The 20,341-nt window shown below is 44.4% G+C and overlaps 1 protein-coding gene across 1 annotated transcript in view; it reads left to right on the top strand.

The window, feature by feature from the left end:
• LOC140428025 (cilia- and flagella-associated protein 47-like) overlaps positions 1–20,341 on the top strand; it is a 1,060,448-nt gene that overhangs the window by 974,286 nt on the left and 65,821 nt on the right. Inside the window, exons 62-63 of the mRNA XM_072513997.1 lie at positions 12,584–12,758; positions 19,014–19,175. Of these exons, the coding sequence (XP_072370098.1) occupies positions 12,584–12,758; positions 19,014–19,175 (337 nt within the window). The remainder of the gene's footprint in view (positions 1–12,583; positions 12,759–19,013; positions 19,176–20,341) is intronic.

Genomic DNA, 20,341 nt, shown 5'->3' with positions numbered 1-20,341 from the left:
GAGGTGGATTAACAAATTAGCCACTTACTGACTGTGCTGATAGTGTTACTGGTGAGGCTTCCACTTTAAGAGGGGTGGTGTGCCAGGGAGTGTTCCAACAGCCACGGTCCATGTGTCCTGTGTTTGGGGTGAGCTCTGCTAATCCCCTGCTTTATCTGCTGTGGGCAGCATTTCTAATGAATGCAGTGAGGAGTTCCAGCACTAGTGACTGAACATGTCCACGCCCATCCCATTGATGATATTGCTGGTGCATGAGGGCTTCCAGTGGGGTGGGCTGGATGGTTTCCTCGATGTCTAGAGGCCCCCTGAGCATATATGGGATGCAGGGAGCAGTCAGCAGTGTGAACAGTTAGGAACCTGTAAGTTGCAGCTAGGAGGTGGGTTTAAATGAAATAATTCAGCAATGGGAATCTCAGCCAGGGCACCATGATCCCAAGGGGGATACCCCGGGTTCAAGCACTTGCTACCAAACCGTTCCCCGCTAATCTCTGAGGTCCAGGCAGACATCAGTCAGCAAGGCCAAAAGTTAATTTTCTTACCTTATTGCTCCCCTTCACCAGCCATGATGCCCGGGCCCCACTCATAGATACTTGCACCAATTCATGCCTGTCATGATATTCAAACACACACATCATGATAGACACACCAACAGACAAATCAGAACACACAACACCACAACCAATGACAGAAAGACATAAAAGCACAGACACGACCCCCGGTGGTCAGTATTAGCTGCAGAGGAGAACCAGGACACATCTATTGCCAAACACACTCAGGGAGACAGCACGTGCAGAGTATCCAGAACGAACTGTATTATAAGAGTTATAATAAAATAGAGTTGTACCACATACAACTGTGTTGGCTCATCTGTGCACCAGAGCACCCAACACCACATGGTACAGGAGTGGATCGATACCTGCCGGCATACCTCAGTGTACACAGACAACCAGCAGTGCCCAGGCATGATGTACGAGCTCCCGGTTCCGCAGGCGCTCCAGTGCCACGGCGACCTCCACGAAAACTGGCGGCGATTCCGGCAAAATTTCGAATTGTTCCTGGTGGCAGCTGAACTCAAAGACCTGGATGATAAGGAAAAAATTGAATTTCTCCTCACCGTCGCCGGTGCAAGGGCAAGAGAAATATTCAGAAGGTTCAGGTTCTTCAGGAGGCAGCAAAGGTACGATTACCAGGCAGTCCTGGGCAAATTCTCCAAGTACTGTGAAGAATACGCAATCCAATGGGCACTTAAAGGTAAGAAAAGCTGCAGTACTCACCTCGTGGCTGGGATCCCGGAGCCCGAATTCCCAGAGGCCGAAATCCCGGGCCTGAGAGAAGGCTGGGTCGAGGTCGGCGGCCATCTTGCTAAAGGTATAACGCTAGCACAGTTGCGCGAGAAGTGCGCAGAACCGGAAGTTTCGTTTGCGCATGCGCGAGATGCTGCGCATGCGCAGTCAAGAAAACGGCCATCGGTAAAGGAACAGCGATCTGAGCATGCGCAGTCGCTTCCTACATGCTACATACCGAGCGTCAGGATGTCAGAGGCCCCAGACTGCACCAATTTAAAAGGGAAATGTCCCAAATCCAATTTAAAAGGGAAACGTCCCAAATCAAAAAAACAAAAATCTGTTAAAGCTGTAAAACAACCTTCCCTCACCTGGAATGACAGCACAGTGCCGCAAATTGACCCAGGAGATGAATTTGACCTCCGAAGAACCCTCCGACAAGCAGTTACCTACGCACAAGCCGATGATTCCGACCTTGAATACTTCGATGACGATTTTTACAGTGTTTCCGGACCTCGCGAGCCCAATGATAGCTCCGTGGTCCTATATGACTATGACTCGGACGAACCTTTCGTGTTGCACATTGACGGCCCCCACATTGAATCCGACGCAGATGCGGATTCATTTTTCGGATTTGAGGATCTTCAATCCAGCAGATATGACGTTCCAACTTATCAGTACCGGATGATGCTGCAGCCTGACATTAACAGACAGGGAGCGGTGCAAGCACACGGAGAGTGCCCTGCTGCCACACAGAGCGTGGTCCACGTCCCGCTCAACGTTCCCGACTCTATGAAAGAAGACATGCAAGACTCCAGAGTGCAGTCCTCGCATGAACCAGAAGTGACTCCAGTGTCACAAGCCTCCACAGAGAGCTCGTGGACAGCCTCCACGATAGAAGCAACGCAAGACTCCAGAGCGCAGTCCTTGCACGAACAAGAAGTGACTCCAGTGTCACAAGCCTCCACAGAGAGCTCGTGGACGGCCTCCACGATAGAAGCAACACAAGATTCCAGAGCGCAGTCCTTGCACGAACAAGAAGTGACTCCAGTGTCACAAGCCTCCACAGAGAGCTCGTGGACGGACTCCACGATGGAAGGAACGCAAGACTCCAGAGCGCAGTCCTTGCAGGAACAAGACCATGAGGGTCTAGCAACCTCTCCTGACCAACCAGCGGCAGACGATGCAAGTCTGCCATGCTCACGTGAACAGCAAGAAGGCTATAACAGCCTACCATGCTCCACTACACAGCAGCATGACCATGACGGTCTCTCATGCTACAATGAAGGGCACAGCGCTGAAGACTGTTCAAGCCCAACTGAAGACAAGCCAAAGGAATCGCCTCGTCCAAGCCCGAAGAAAAAAGGTTTATGCGCTGACCTTCAGGATCATTGTAGCCGAACAGAGATTAATAATGCTGCACGGCCACAGAAGGATGCTGAGGATTTGCTAACGAAATTAATTGAATGTTTAACTTGCAAGGAGCAGACTGAGAATTGCCAGTGTTTTAGTACGGATCGAAAAAATGGACAAGACATTGATCCTCAGGTAATGGAAATAACACAACCTGAATCATATCTACAGCAGGGACAAATGTCTCCCTTCAACACAATGCCACAAAATCCCAACTTCGGAGACCAGCAGTTAGTCAGTAATGACTCTTCAAACCTTGAGGGGAACATTAATTGCATTGAACCTATACACACTCCACTGATTATTGAGCAGAACATTGGAGCAAGAATCCTGAGGACACCGACATCGAGTAGCCAGATAACGAATTTAAAACCCACAGCAGTTTCAAGTGAACCAAGTGTGCTTTCCACTAATGGTGAAGATGCAGATAAGGTCGACCCGATTATCCATTGTACCACACTAACCCCAGTGATTAAGCAGTTATGTATGGGGAGTATAATGTGGGCAATTGAGAACAGTAAAAGAGAGACTGTGACCATGCCAGTCCCAGCAAAATCAGACCCAGAGACCATGAAGGCGTGTACATTAAACAAAGTTACATATGAGGTACCTGAGAAGAAAAGTGAAACGGAATGTTCTTTGGAAAATGGTACAATGTCGATAGAAACAGTGGATCCTATATTCGAGACCATACATATGGGAGAATTTGGGGGTAATAAACAAGGTTCTGCAATGTCTGGGGGAAGATTTAAAGTTCCAAAGAAGAAAAGCCCAAATGAAGGACAATGGCAAGACAATGACAGTCCACCGACATGGTGTGCACCACCAGATGAAAACTCTGACAATTTACCCAACCCTAGTGAACAGCAAGCTGCTAATGACGATCTATCCACGGGATGTGAGACGAGTGACGACAGCATCCCACTTCCCATGCAAAAGGTGCAAGGTGACAGACCTTGCCTAGTGCGTACCGAGGCACTCGACGATCACGGTGGGACCACTGACGACTGCGGTGGCGGCGCACCGCTTCCACCCTCGATGGCTCGAGCCTCTCCACTGGTTGGTGCATTCCTGCATGTTCCGACTCCAGAAGTGCAGCTTCAGGGAATCTCGGCTGTCTCCAGTGAACCTGTTGGGACTCCGGACGGGGGGCATCGACGGAAGGCAGACCGGACTCCAGATGGGGAGCAGCCAAGCGCCGACTCTGATTTGCGCACGCCAGACCTTGCTCCGGACGGGCGGTGTCGCGGCCTCGGTGATGGCACGCTCAGGGTGACGGCAGATGCCACGGCGACAGGGAATGGATCGCGTGGCAGTCCCACTGGGTCGGCAGTGGCAACCAGCACCGGCGGTCCAAGATGGACACACCAATTCGCGCCATCGCCAGACGTTGATGCGAGCAACAATTCTCTCTCCAAGGCGACATGCTTCGACGTTTCTCTGCGGAGTCGCCCTTCCGGCACAGCAGGTGGCCGGAACCAGCGTACACGGTCTCGGCCAACTTCCACATCTGGCACAGTCATCGCCTTGCATGATATTAGTGATGGTGCTACTTCGATGGCAACGACCCATCGGCTACAAGATGCCGTCCACCACAAACATAAAAAGAAAACAGACTCCACCTTGTTCCTGGCATGCAGGGCGGATGGATTGGTGCGTAGGCGCAATCAGCGGGCTTTGTGCCGCCTTCCACGCTCGCAACTGCACCGTACGCACACGCCGGATCCTCCACTGGTTCCCAAGGATGACTTCGTGGAGATGCCACGGATCATGCCCCTTCCATTGCCACCAGAACCAAATCTCCACAGCTGAACCGGCTTGAGGACCAGCCCATTCTTGAGGCGGTCACCCATTAGACTGGACTTATAACGCTGTTCATACGTTCAAAAAGTCAAACACTTCTGTATTATAACCTGTTGTTGTTTATTGTTCCAGATATCGTCTGACCGGACCAATGTTCAAGTTTTTTTTTTTTCTCTCGCATCCAAGTTTTGTTATGGTACAACCTTGTTAGTGTGACGCACCCGACATCGCCCCATGTAAATAGTTACGTCATAAACACACGCTGTACACAACACACACACACACTCTTAGATGCACTCACGACACAATTATATTTATAACCACGTAGGCACTTATCTTTGTAAAAAGGGGGGATGTCATGATATTCAAACACACACATCATGATAGACACACCAACAGACAAATCAGAACACACAACACCACAACCAATGACAGAAAGACATAAAAGCACAGACACGACCCCCGGTGGTCAGTATTAGCTGCAGAGGAGAACCAGGACACATCTATTGCCAAACACACTCAGCGAGACAGCACGTGCAGAGTATCCAGAACGAACTGTATTATAAGAGTTATAATAAAATAGAGTTGTACCACATACAACTGTGTTGGCTCATCTGTGCACCAGAGCACCCAACACCACAATGCCCACGTCACTCACGCCTGATAGGAGTGGAGCATCACGGAGCATTCGGTGTCCAACCCATTAATCATAGGCAAATCGCTGATTTGCATGGAGCCACCGGCACTGTGCACGCCGCCGCCAGCGGGGGACTGGTGCATCACAACAGATTTGGCGGCAGGCACCAATCCCGTTTTTTGCTCGACATAACATTCTCCACCCGATCACGAATCTCACTGCCGGCGCCAGGCAGCGGAGAATTCTCCACATTCACAACTTACTTTCCGGCATATCTTTGGGCCCGATATAAAGGCCACGCTGTGCCTGAAAAGCAGCGCGCTGTGGTGCAGCGTGGCCGATAAAAGACGGGATACCCTGCTCCCGGGATCTACCCTGGCTCGCAATGCTCGCGAGATCCAATGCGATTTTGTGAGACGTTGCGATGTAAAATCCCGCCCATTGTGGGCAGGATCACATATTGCCAACTCTCCATATTAGAGCGATACAGCTAGTCTCACTCTAATGTGCAGATTCCTGAAGCGGAGCTCCCCAATGTATAAAATGGGGTTATGTGTGGCCACGGCTGCACGTTCCTCATTGAGGTCCCTTATACAATGTGAGTCGCGTTGTATAGCTCTGTGTTTCTCGGCGCTGTGAGCACGAGAAACAGGCGACTAAAGGCGCTCGCTATGGGACTTTGTTCCCAATTAGTTCAATCGCGCTCTTTGTGGCAGCAGCAAACTTAGCAACCAAACATTTGATCCAGTCATCCAAGTCATTGATATAAGTTGTAAATAGTTAAGACCTCAATACTGATCGCTGTTGCACTCCATTCATTCCATCTTGCTATCCCAAAAATGACCCATTTATGCCTCCTCCGTTTCCTGTTAGCTAACCAATCCTTGATCCATGCTAATATCTTACCCCTTCAGCATGATCTCTTATTTTGTGTAGTTTTCTCTGGCACCTTGCCAAATGTCTTCTCCATGCAAAACTACAGCACGCTGGAGAATTGGTCAAATGGAATTCACTTTTTTGTTAAGTTATTGGAATGCTGTGGGTAAATTTGAAGTTAAAGATGTTGTGGGTAATTTTAATGTTACTCTTGGTGTACACATTTTCCATTTATTGTTCCCTCAAATCCTACAGACATGCAGCAGCTGTACATTGTATCATATTTCAAATAACTTGGTGACACACACTCTTGGTGGATCACCCACCAGGAAGATCTCAATTAATTAGACCTCACAGTGTTATAAAAACTTCAAGTGATGTCCCTTCTGGGTTCAATGGCTGTAAAGTGTTCATTGAGAATTTTGAAGTTAAATCAGATAGAATTAAAACCTTTAGTGTTTGGACTATTGAACAGGAGCACTTGGGGGGGGGGGGGGGGAAAGATCAAGCTGCAGGCAATAGTAGACCATGATTTCCCCATCAGTGCATGAGGACTGTCCCTTGCCTATTTATTCACGGAATTGAATCATCAAAATGTTATGGCATAGAAACAGGCTACTTGGACCATCGTGTCTGCATTGGCTGAAAAGCGAGTCACCAAGACAAAACATTCCCCTCATCTCCCCTCTCATCTTTCTATCAATCACTTTAAATCTATGCCCCTCGTCTTTGACCTCTGTGCTAAGATAAATAGGCCCTTCCCATCCACTCTATCCAGGCCCTCACAATTTTGTACATTTCAGTCAAATCTCCCTCAGCCTCCTCTGTTCCAAGGAGACCAACCTCAGCCTATCCAATCTTTCCTCATAGCTGCAATTTTGTAGTCCTGGCAACATTCCTGTAAATCATCTCTAGTCTCGCAAGCACAGTTACATCCTTTCTGTAATGGGAGGACCAGAACTGCACACAGTAGTCCAGTCAAGGTGATATTTTGTGCCACTTGTCACTGAAAGTGCAGCCTAGTAACTGAGCAGTGAGAGAAACTGGGCAGCTGGGACGTGAGTGAATAGAATAAGTAACTGGGCATCTTAAGCAGTCTGACCGAAGTATAATTAAATTAACATTGCAAAAACTGAGAAGGACGTGTAAATTAGAGTGGGTGAATTAAAAATGTGATACAGAGAAATAAGTAAAGAGAAAGAGAAAGAGAGAGAGATTGGATTAAGAGAGAAAATAGAGCATTCATGGAGAGGGTGGGGATGGGTGTGTATGCCATTTGGGAGGGATGCAGAATGTGAGATTCCTTTTTTTAAAGTACTTTTATTGAGATATTTGCAGTTTTTACAGAGTTTACAGAAAGAGATCACGGTGTATATACATATGGGGCAGCAAGGTGGCACAATGGTTAGCACTGCTGCCTCACGGCGCCGAGGCCCAGGTTCGATCTTGGCCCCGGGTCACTGTCCATGTGGAGTTTGCACATTCTCCCCGTGTCTGCATGGGTCTTACCCCCACAACCCAAAGATGTGCAGGGTAGGTGAATTGGCTTCGCTAAATTGCCCCTTAATTGGGAAAAAAAGAACCGGGTACTGTAAATTTTATAAAATGGTGTATTTATATCAGAACAGCCCCTTCCCCCCCTGTCGGGTAGCCTCGCCCTCCCTCCTCCCCCTCCCCTGTTTAGGTGTTTCTTTGGCATGTTAGTTTGTTTGAATTTTTACAGGGTTTTGCTCGTTTACTTATGCTGGTTTGGGAGAGTCCTAGGTCATGCAATTTGTTCTGTTTCTTTGCCGGCTAGAATGGGTTTTTCCATCCAGGGGTGGGGGGTGGTTTATTACCCCTCCCCATAATGGGTGGTTCAGCCGCAGCCAACCCGAATTCTGACCTGGGATCCTTTGTCCCTGTCGCAGTGCTGTTTTTGTGGCCTTGTTCTGACCCCCCCCCCCGTTGTCTATTCCGGCAGTTTCCCATCCCTTCCCCTGCCCTCTTCCCCTCCCCTACACTCCCTCCTATCCTCCCTATTCCTATACTTTCCTCCTCAGATAGGGAAACAGTTATAGAGGCCCAGCAGAGATCCAAGCAAATCTCTTCAGCTTTTCGAGTGGTTTGAGATTGTTTCTGTTGCACTTACTCCTTCCTGTTCAGCCATTTCATAAAAATCTGGGTGTGCCACAATGCTGCAAGTAAAATCAACAAGCTTTTAGATTTAGATTTTGAACTTTTAAACTCTCCAGCACTGGTTACAGCCTGAAGGAATGAGACTCTGTGCATATCATAATTAATTTTCAGTGGCAAAGAGGTCCTTTGGCACCAATTAACACTCATCACACTGTTGAAAGGGTCCTTAAACTGAACCAGACAGAACCTAACTTTCTGTTGCGAGGTTAGTTTGTATCCTGCTCACAGATATACAGCAGCTTCAGAGAGTTTAAGGCATTTCAACAGTGAGGCAGAGAGCAAGATGCAGTTTTCGCTAAGCAACACAGCTTAAGCATCAACATTTGGATTTCCTAAAGTCGACAATAAATTCATTCCCAATGTGGTTAAAAAAATATTTAAATTCATTTAAGAGAAAGGAGTTTTTCTCCAGGGGTTATGGTGTTTAGTTGTTGAGCATATTCATGATAGCAATCAATAGATTTTTGGATACTAAGAGTCGGACACTTTAGGAACTTTCAAGCTGTTATTGGATAGGCACATGAAGCACACCAGAATGACAGGGAGTGGGATAGCTTGATCTTGATTTCGGACAATGATCGGCACAACATCGAGGGCCGAAGGGCCTGTTCTGTGCTGTACTGTTCTATGTTCTATGTTAAGGAAATCAAAGGATTTCAGGATAGGGTGGGAAAGTGGAATTGAGCTAGAAGATTAGCCATGGTATTAATAAATGACAGAGCAGTTTTTAGAGGTCAAAATGTCTGTACCTGCTACTATTTGGATTGGATGGGATTGGATTTGTTTATTGTCACGGTGTACCGAGGTACAGTGAAAAGTATTTTTCTGCGTGCAGCTCAAACAGATCATTTAGTACATGAACAGAAAAAGAAAATAAGTAATAGGGCAACACAAGGTACACAATGTAAATATCTAGACTCCGGCATCGGGTGAAGCATACAGGAGTGTAGTATTAATCAGATCAGTCCATAAGAGGGCCATTTAGGAGTCTGGTAACAGCAGAGAGGAAGCTGTTTTTAAATCTGTTAGTACGTGTTCTCAGACTTCTGTATCTCCAGCCCGATGGAAGCAGTTGGAAGAGTGAGTAAGCCGGGTGGGAGGGGTCTTTGATTATGCTACCCACTTTCGCAAGGCAGCGGGAGGTGTATGTAGAGTCAACGGATGGGAGGCAGGTTTGTGTGATGGACAGGGTGGTGTTCACGACTCTCTGAAGTTTCTTGCGGTCTTGGGCCGAGCAGTTGCCATACGAGGCTGTGATTCAGCCAGATAGCATACTTTCTATGGTGCACCTGTAAAAGTTGGTAAGAGTCAGTGTGGACATGCCAAATTTCCTTAGTTTCCTGAGGAAATACAGGCGCTGCTGTGCTTTCTTGGTAGTAGCGTCAAAGTGGGTGGACCAGGACAGATTTTTGGTGATGTGCACACCTAGGAATTTGAAGCTGTCAACCATCTCCACATCGGCCCCATTGGTGCAGACAGGGGTGGGTTTTGCTTCTTGAAGTCAATGACCAGCTCGTTAGTTTTGCTGGCATTGGAGGGAGAGATTGTTGTCGTTACACCACTAGATAGCTGTACTGTAAGGCATTCTAAACTAAAGATAAATTACCATGAGGTGATGACATTATCTGAATAATAACTTTATTTTATTCAATCTAGTTTATATCATAGAAAGTCAAGACAGTTGTGTAAAATCTCATTTGGTATTTTCCTGCTCTCCTTTTGTGAATATCAAATATTATTATTAATAAATAGTTTTATTGTTTGAGATTAATATCTCATCTGCACAAATGTTTTGAGAGCAGCATCCTCAAAGCTTGCTTTCCTCTGACTGTATTACTTTGAAATTTTAAACAACATTTCTGAGATAGGACTGGACTAAGTAACATTTCCCTTTTTGAAGTAGATAAGGACCCAGTTTGCTAACAACTACAACCCTATTGACTGATACAACATTTCTAATAATGATACTACAAAGAATCAATTGGTGTTACAAAGAATCAAATTAAACAAAATTCATGTTCGAGTATTCATGCTGTATGACACAAATAAACAATACACCAATAAATATAGAGGGATTTCTAGCTCCTGTGTATAACAGACTGCTGGAGTTGTGATATTCAGTGTGGTTGCTTTTTAGACTGACTCATTTGTTCAGACCTCAGGAGATTTGTGTCTTATCACTGGCTTTCTGCATAGACAAATATAAATTCAGCTCCTTTACTCCACAGCAGCAACATAGACCGATGGAAACCTAGTTGATTTAGTAGTGCAATAACAGGGAGATTGCTTATAAATGCTAGTTTTCTGACACCTATACTTAATGAAAGCCATTCTGAAAGCAGCCCTTCAACAAACAGATATTTTTTTTCTATTCTCTGTAACACGTTCCTAGCCTTTGCAACACATCCCTAGCGTTTGCAAATCCACATCAGAATTTCTCTCTAACGTTATGTCAAGGACTTCAATCTACACAGTGTGTTCCTGAAGCATTAGTTTCCTGAATACTCCCAACATTCAATTTCACAGATCGTTATGTATCTTTTGACTTCCCACACAATGAACTTTGGCTTTCCAGTTTGTTGCTGTGGTGAATTGCCAAGTTGAGGCCAGGCATTTCCTCACAAAGTGAAACAATATTTGTCAAATGTAGCTGGTCATTGGATTGATTGGATTGGTGAATATGTGGCTGGTTGGGATTTTAAATTTTTTTTAGAGTACCCAATTCATTTTTTCCAATTAAGGGACAATTTAGTGTGGCCAATCACCAACCCGGCACATCTTTGGGTTGTGGGGGCGAAACCCACGCAAACACGGTGAGAATGTTCAATCTCCACACGGACAGTGACCCAGAGCCAGTATCGAATCTGGGACCCTCGTGCCATGAGGCAGCAGTGCTACCACTGCGCCACCGTGCTGCGCTAGCTGGTTGGGATTTTAAAAACATCTTCATTCTTAAGTTAGTGATCCTGTAATAAGGGCAGCACGGTAGCATTGTGGATAGCACAATTGCTTCACAGCTCCAGGGTCCCAGGTTCGATTCCGGCTTGGGTCACTGTGCGGAGTCTGCACATCCTCCCCGTGTGTGCGTGGGTTTTCTCCGGTGCTCCGGTTTCCTCCCACAGTCCAAAGATGTGCAGGTTAGGTGGTTTGGCCATGATAAATTGCCCTTAGTGTCCAAAATTGCCCTTAGAGTTGGGTGGGGTTACTGGGTTATGGGGATAGGGTGGAGGTGTGGACCTTGGGTAGGGTGCTCTTTCCAAGAACCGGTGCAGACTCGATGGGCCAAATGGCCTCCTTCTGCACTGTAAATTCTATGAACATGGGTAACACATGAACAGTCAACCATTTTCGGTTTGAATTCCTTTAATAAGGTGTCAGTCCATTTATTTTCACTAAGTTCTATGTTAATCATAAGTAAACAATTCATAAAATAAGGGACACAGATATTTCATTCGAATAAATTGATTGTTTGTGTACTTATATACTACCACCTAATTTCAAGGCCTAATCCTGGGTTTTGTCAATGTTGGCTGATTATTGTAGAAGCTTTAATTGGGCAACTGGAGATGTTAAAAACATCTGCCTTTCTGGTCACAACTACTGAGAGGACACTAAACATTTTTTCTGGTGTTGCAACACATGCATGGCAATTGCCATGAGTAACTATCTTCACAGACTCCCAAGTCAGCAGAGGGCCAGATACGGAACCTGACCATTTGCTCCGAGGGCCCCTGGAGCTATCATGCAACATTGTGTAGGCACATCAGTGACAGTGATGGTCAACTGCAGCCTGATACTTGACTCCATCTCCTTGAAGGTATACTGATGCAATGCTGGCCTATTAGGCTGGTGTATGGAGTGGCAGATTAGCGACACGGAAGACGGTGTCTTTATGACCATCTCATACTTCCATTACAGCTGCTATCACAAAGGAGCTGCTCCAGACTGTAGACTTGTTCTTGCACCATGGGTATTCTTCCCTTTCATACATGTGTGTTATTAATAATCCTCTGGAGGAGGTCTTGTGGCTCAATAGGTAGTGTCACTGCCTTTAAGACAGAGCTCTGTGTTCATGCCCACTCCAGGATTTGTTGGCCATCGAACGAGCATACATGTTGAAATTCAACAGGTTGATCAACCTGTTAATCCTTCCAACATTATGAAGATACAGAACAAACAAACTTAGTCCTCTGACCCTTTATTCTTACAAACAATTTAACATACAGTACGTGTAGCAGATATATGTCAAACAAATTGCCATTGCTGTGTTTGTACGCTTGCACATTCCTGCATGAGTGTACAGCTGACTCCATAAAAATCTGTCTCTGAACTAGCATATTTATATCATATATGTTGAAATGTTACAAGAGGTTTCTCTGTTTGCTCTTTACAGCAGGACAAACACCAGCAGGAGAATTTCTTTATGAAATTCATTATGAGACAGAGAAGGCCAGAACTCAAATGGAATCTACAATTGCACTAAACTTTGTGGAAAAGGTTTGGGACGTGCAAACTGGCATTGTCACACTAACTTTCAATATTGTTTTTGCACCATATAAACCGATCAGGTATGTGAATGCCACAGAATGCACCACATGGTCATATTTTTTAAAAAATGTATTAGAATTTTCCAAGATGGCACAGTGGCCTACGGCGCTGAGGACCCGGGTTCGAATCCCGGCCCTGGGCCACTGTCCATGTGGAGTTAGCACATTCTCCCTGTGTCTGCATGGGTTTCACCCCCACAATGCAAAGATGTGCAGGGTAGGTGGATTGGCCATGCTAAATTGCCCCTTAATTGGGGAAAAAAAATGATTGTGCACTCTAAATTTATTAAGAAAAGAATTTTCCAGTTATAACAATTTAAACAGTTAGACATATGAAACACATAATATTTACAGAATGAGATGGTTCTTATGTACAATTTACATGTACCCCTTTCATCGGCCCTCCCGTTCCCTGGCTCACCCCACCTATCCCCCCCCCCCCCCTCCTTCCCCTATTGTTAATCATGCTTCATATTGGCCCCTTCTTCTGCATGGGTGTTGTATATGATAATATAAGAATTGCGAAAATAAATAACTAGTTTTTAAAAAGATCTGCAAAGGCAAGTAGAGCTGTGCAGAGTTCTTTTATTTTTGATATTCAGTTGGATAGTATGCACATTGTTGTTAGCTGCAACCAGAATTTCCTGTCTGAAGTGCTGCCAGATTAGCCTCAAAGGCTGCATAATATGTTACCAAAATGCATCGAGATGTCAATGGCACACCAGAGTTGTAGATAATCATAACAGATAAATGGTATTAAAATTATGATGGGAATAATTTTATATTCATCTTACAGTAGCAGCCTCAAAATAGGGTCGGTCGCCTTACTACCACATTAATCTCAGTATTATATTTCTTTGTTGCCGCAAAGAGAAAAGGTATGGAGGTGCCCAAACTCTGGATTCCTGTAAAACGTGATGAGAGGTTTATTAAGAGTGTTGCTCGCACAATCAAGATGGTGATCTGCTCAAAGCCCGCTCAAATACTCTGCTGACATCACTACATATCACGTGACACAGAACTAGGAGGAATGTTTTCCACGCCCCTCCCTCTCTACTTCATTAGTGCAATGACAATGATTAACATTTATACAACAGAACCTCTGATATGCTATTTCTATACAAATATACAATTGAATAAGACTCTTTGGAGACGTCCATTCCCTTTTTGGTAGAATTCGGCAGTCTTGAACTTGGCTACTTCAGACCTCAGAACTATCCTCATTCATTTCTATAAATGGTACTTCTTGAGTAGTTATTTCAGTATCTGTCACTATAGACTATGAAAGGTCCTCAGAAACAGAATCTGAACTTGTCACTGTCTCTGGTCTCTGTTCCAAAGTATAGCTCTCTAGATCTTCTAAAGATAGAACTTCTTGAGAAGTTTCTGCAAACACTTTTTGTGCAGCAAGTAACTGATCAGCATTACATCGCCACACTCTTTCATTGTCCATGTGTACGGTGTATGATATTGGACCTGTCTTAGCTAGGATCATATCTTGTACCTATTTCTCGTTAATGGTGTAATTCCTAGCTACCACTCTCTCCCCCTGGTTAAACACTGTAATGGCTGTGTTGGCTGTGTTCCTCTGTCATGGCTGTGTTGGCCATTCCCATGGTTGTAATGGTTGTCATGGTGGAGATTAGCTTTGCCCAATTCTGTCTTCAATTTGAACGTTTAATCCTAGCCACCGAAAATAACTCCGATTCCTTCATCCTTGCCACACCAGGATGTGCCCCCTGCAGTTGGTCAAGGACTCTATTAAGTAAGCATGGAGGAATAATCACACGGATTCCTCTGAATAGAGCTCCATGCTGTACTGTCAACTAAATTCTTCATGTGATCTAGGGCTTGAGGTCTGGATTTTTCTTATGCGTTCCTTTTTGGACCAGGACCATTACCTTCCCCATCACTGGATCAGTTCTTCTACATCTTTGAACTTAAGATGAAGTCACAGGTTCTCTCTGGCGAGAAATACAAAATATTAACAAAATATTCTTCAGGGTCATACTTGACTTGTAACATCAACCGTGATAAAGCATCAGCATTTGCATGTTGCTCTGACTTGCGATACTGGATATCATAAGCGTTTGCTGACAATATCAATGATCATCTTTGCAATCTACTAGCTGCCAAAGAAGGTTTTCACGGACAATGTGAAGAGGCAACTCCTCCGTCTGCCCATTTGCTTCTACTTTCAGCATCATGCATTCTTTTAATGACACGGCCTCGTCATTGTATCTCCTTAGGATCACATTTGACAGTTTTAAAAGGTAAATGCCTCAGCTTTTGATGATAAGTCATCCCCAGTTTGTATGTGCCTGTATCCACTTCCATTTTAATTTCATGACCTTCAACTTTTGGATATGCCCAAAAATGTTGTTGATCTCCCTGCATTGACAAAACTCCTAGGCAGCAATTTAACGGAAAGAAAAACAGTCCTTTTTTGGGTGCAAATAGTGGGGTATTTCTCGGCACCTGCAGCATGGGGAATGACCCCGCTATCAAATGGGACCCTTGGTTTTTTGGGGACTCGCGAGGAATGCCCTGCCGAGGCCGCATTTAGGAAGAGATCAGTGCGCCATTTGTAAATGCTGCTCTGATCTCTCAACCCCCTCAGCCACCCCACCGTGATCTCCAGCCCTTTACAACTTACCTCGTAAGGGGTCCTCGAGCCCCTTATCACCCCACCTCTTAAGGACAGGGCACCCCTGGGCCCGATCCCTAGCATGGACAACCTGGCATCCAGGCACCTTGGCACTGCTTGACTGGCACCCTGGCAGAGCCTCTGCCATCCTGCCACTACTAGGGTGCCCAGGTGGCACTGCCAAGGTGCCCAGGTGGCAGCAGGAGTGCCAGGGTACCACCTTGCCAAGAGCCTGTCCACACGGGGACCTCTGATGGCCTGGGTGATCCCCCTGGGATGCTGTTACACCTCGTCCACGTTTTTGTGGACCAGTGTTAAACGGCGCCATGCAAAGTCTCCCAGGCGCAGGTGTTAGATCCTGGGTTTCGGGATAATTGGGCACTTAATGGCTCATTTAATTCCCGCCCAGCAAGGGTGAGATCCAGATTACAACGTCTCGCGAGATCGTGTTAGATCTTGCGAGGCACTCCAAGCATTGCAAGTCTTGCGAGAGGCCCCTCACGAGATTTAGTGGTGTTCGTTGCATCACCGTGTTGGGTGCGACAAGGCTGTTCGATCACGCCTCCAGCTTTAACCTTGCTGTAGCTTGGTTTTGCTGTTTTTTGAGTGATCTTGAGCTTCATCCACCAATTTGTAGAAATGACTAGAATATTTACTTATATTTTTCTTCTTGCACTTCTTTGGTGTAGAAGAAGTTCTCTGACCCCAACATGCTTTGGCAATGTGGCCCTTCTTACCACAGTTCTTGCATATATTTGATTTATTCTATCATTCCCCCGCTGAGTGTCCAGTCTGTGTACCATCGTGACATGGCTGCACCTTTGCAGCCTTGTTCTTTGAGGTATCCATTTTGCGAATCTTTACTCCATCCCCTATCTGTGAAGCTTCTCTTGTAGCAACTTCCACAGCAGCTTTCAGAGTTAAATCACTTACAGTAAGCAGCTTCCTCTAAATTGTTTCACTGCGCTGCCCAAAAACCAGCCTGTATCAAAGAGTATCACCAAGTGTTGTACCAAATTCACAATATCTAGCTAATCTTCTGAAAGATGCTATGAACTATCAAATGGTTTCACCTTCTTCCTGACTACAGTGGTGGAATTGTAACTTTTCTGCAGTCAGTAGCAGTTTAGGAGTGTTCATTAACTCACTGAAGGACTTGTTTCCTGTTTTTGATGGGCGAATAAGATTCTTCAGCAGCATAAATGTTTTACGCCAACTGAACTGAGAAACATTGCAAGGTGTATGATTAGCTGTTAAAAATAATTGGAATCTTACTTGATATGAATTTCATGTTTCATAATCCTCATAAAACCAGTGCATGGTACCCAGTTTTCCCACCATTTTGGGATTCCAGCTCCTAGAGTCTACACTTCCTTCCTTTCGACTGTGTAACAAAGAAACCTTTCCCCTTTTTGCCTGAGTATCTTAACTTTTCACCTGAGTCGTGGCCCATGCAGAGTTGGCAGATTTTGAAATCCCCATTCCTGCTGCCCTTGTAGCTTCGCCATGTGTGCAGTCCCTGCAGCTCAGACTCCAACACAAGCAAATCTTCTCCAATTCTTGGTCTTCTTACTCACAATTGCTATTGAAAACTTTTGCTAAACCTTCACATTGGCGACAGTGCTTCGCCTGACGTCTGTATGTGTGCAAGTCTGTTCCCGAAGATCTATCATTGCTTCCAATGCCATCCCACAATTCGCTGACAGAAATCTTCTTTCCAGCAATGTTTCTGCTTCACTCCTTATCGCCAGTTTTTCTCCTGTTGTATTACTTTGTTGCTGCAAAGAAAAAAGGTATGATGGTGCCCACACTCTGGATTCTTGTAGGACATGATGAGAGGTTTATTAAAGATGTTGCTCATACAATCAAGATGGTGATCTGCTCAAAGCCAGCGCAAACATTCTGCTGACATCACTACACATCACGGGATGCACAACCAGCAGGAATGTATTCCCAGGTACATAACACTGACCGATGTAGCTTGCTTCATTATGAAAAGGATATACTGCTCGGCTCTCCAAGTGCCTGCCTGTTTCAGAAAATAGACGTCTTTTTAATGTTAGGGCTTTATTGCCATTTACGTTGGACATGCTTGGTGCATGCTTCATGCACAGTCCAATCACTTTCACGAGCTGGAAAGCTACAGGCTCAGAAAAGACAATGTTGAAATTAAGTTTGTGGGGCCTGGAGGAACAAGTCGCACAAAATTAACCAGGGCTTGTTTTTCTCAGGTGGGCCTGATATTGGACAGCTACATCTGACATATCAAGTCGATATCCACCCAATCTCTTGTGAAAGTGAAATACATTTTAGTCAGTTTATTCTTGTATAATGCAGGTGGGGAAGTACTCCACAGATAAAAATTAACACTTGCTTTCACCATTAATCTCTGAAGTATTTTAAAAAAATCAAATACTCCAGAATAATTCTGGAGTAATTCAGGTATTCGTTCACATAAATTTCAAGGTATCTCCAAGAAACCTTGAAAATCAACTGTGGTATCTTAACTATCGGCATTTCAAGTGTCAAGAGTAGCCACTGGAGGGAGCTACAGTTACAACTATATAAGGCAGTGATGATAGACCAGTGGAGAGGGGTGTATGCAGGAGTTAGCTGGTGAAGGTCAGATAGTGTAAGTGAGTGCAGATAATAGTTTAAACCAGTAGTGAGATTAGCTGTAGATGAATGTAGTTTAGATGTTATTAATCAACTGTGCATTCTTAAGAAGTACGTGTTGAATCCAAGTTAATAGTGTTAATAAATTTATAGCTTTGTTTAAGTTAAAGTTATTTTGTGGTCTTTGTGAACACTACGCCAACCATCCTGAAATAAGCAACACAAAGAACACCACATCAAAGTCACTGTGCAAAGTTTATGTAGAGTTGTTAGCCCAATCACACAAAGCAATTCATGTTGCTCACGCTTTCTTACATTGCACACTGCGTTTCATCATTACCAGAATGTGGTAACTAAAGATGTTGCATCATCACAACAGCACTCTCCTGCAGCCCTGCACTGATTGAAACCATCTGTTTCCATGATTTTTTTTCAATTCTTTTATTTGTGCAAAGACCAGCCAAATGATAATGACTTTCGCTCACATCTACAAATGAAGAGCCTTTCTTGCTCTTCAAGGAACTAATCACTGCAAAACTTTATAATTGCTTACTCCTAGGAATTAATCAAATTAGCAGTCAGTTTCTGCCTTGTTTTGTGAATTCTTTGCAACCTCTCTTTGCATCATATCGTTATCTGAGATGAAATTGGACATGGTTTCAGAAAGCAATTCAAATCAGTGGAATGCAGCTGCAGGCAATCTCAACCCCTGTTTTGATTAACTGACCATTTTTGGTATTGTTTTTGGTGCGTCTGGAAACTTAATCAAAGCATTTGTCACAATAACGGGCCCCTTTGACAATGATGGCAGTGTTGGATTGAAGAAGCGGACCAGTGCCAAACCACCATTATACAAAGACATTGTTTGCTTTTGTTGCAGTCGAGTATTTTTCTTTTCTCAAGTATTTCTTTTCCATAATCAGAAACATTGAAAGTGCCAAAGCTTCATAATGTTCAAAATATGATTGCACTTCATGTAATTGAATGCTTAACATTTTGTTGTTTTATTTCAGCCAGTCAGCAATGCTAAGAGTCCAGGCTGCTACTGGTGGAATTTGGAGATTCCCATTATTGCTGATTGCCACTGAGCCACAGGTAGATGATGTCATCAATATTGAAGCATTTGGATTAAATAAGGAGTCTGTGGTTTGCTTTAGGCTTACAAGCCAGACAAGGTATTGTAATAATTTCCTGTTACTTTAAATGCACTAAAAGGTTTATGCCCTTAATGAAATGAAATGAAATGAAAATCACTTATTGTGACAAGTAGGCTTCAAATGAAGTTACTGTGAAAAGCCCCTAGTCGCCACATTCCGGCGCCTGTTCGGGGAGGCTGGTACGGGATTTGAACCGTGCTGCTGGCCTGCCTTGGTCTGCTTTAAAAGCCAGCTCTTTAGCCCTGTGCTAAAAGTATTTTTTGGTGAAATATATCTAAATCAAACACCTGCTTTTTGAATAAATTATGTTCCAGGTTTTGCGATTTGGCACAGCCTCCTCTGTAGGAGGTCTATTACCTGTGTAAACAGGACAAGCAATTGTGTATATCCTTAACTAATCAAGCTGAACAATTGTTAATGAGCAATGCAGAGTCTGGACAGGAAATGTCCGTTTACAATATTCAGTTCAATGTCAAATCAGGTCCAGGAGGTAAAATAAAGAAATGGAAGTAAAGTTGGGATTAAAAGAAAGAGATAAACAAGACAGAAACAAAATGGTCTTTAAAACAAAATTGCAGCTATCGTTAAAATCTGGAGGAATAAAGTTTCACATTTGTGAAAGATAATTTTCAATGTCCGATAAGTTGTTTGGCATTCATTAAAAATTACCGTGCTGTTAAACGTTTACTTACACTGAAATCGACAAGTGCTAACTTTCATCGGCATGTTTAGTGAGTATCTATCACGTAAGTACAGCAACCTCCTGCTGTTCCACACGTTTCAATACTCGGTCGCTCACTGAGATTTGAGTGTAGAGAAAATTCTGGAGGAATTGAGCATCTCCGATAGCAGCTTCCAGATTTCTAAGTTTAACCGTGCATGTGTGATGATTGGAAGCGGGTGTACAATTTATAGTTTAATAATGGTGACAATGACAGTTGCATGGAGGTACAGAACTGTTGAAATGAGAGACCGAGTTTTGTCTTGCATTTCTCAGGGCAAATGAAAGAATGTCAAATTTCAAACAATTGGAACAATTTATACTGCTGCTGTTTTCTTGGCAAATTGACTCTGGCTGAGGCATTGCCATGGTGAAAGCAACCATAAGCTCTGCAAATCTCTGGGTAATTCAAAAAATGCACTAGACTTGAACATATTCTTTTTGTTTGCAGGTCATTGCGTTT

This window comes from Scyliorhinus torazame, chromosome 8 (genome assembly GCF_047496885.1).
Source record: "Scyliorhinus torazame isolate Kashiwa2021f chromosome 8, sScyTor2.1, whole genome shotgun sequence".
Lineage (NCBI taxonomy): Eukaryota > Metazoa > Chordata > Chondrichthyes > Carcharhiniformes > Scyliorhinidae > Scyliorhinus > Scyliorhinus torazame.
This window is presented reverse-complemented; position numbering and strand designations above follow the sequence as displayed.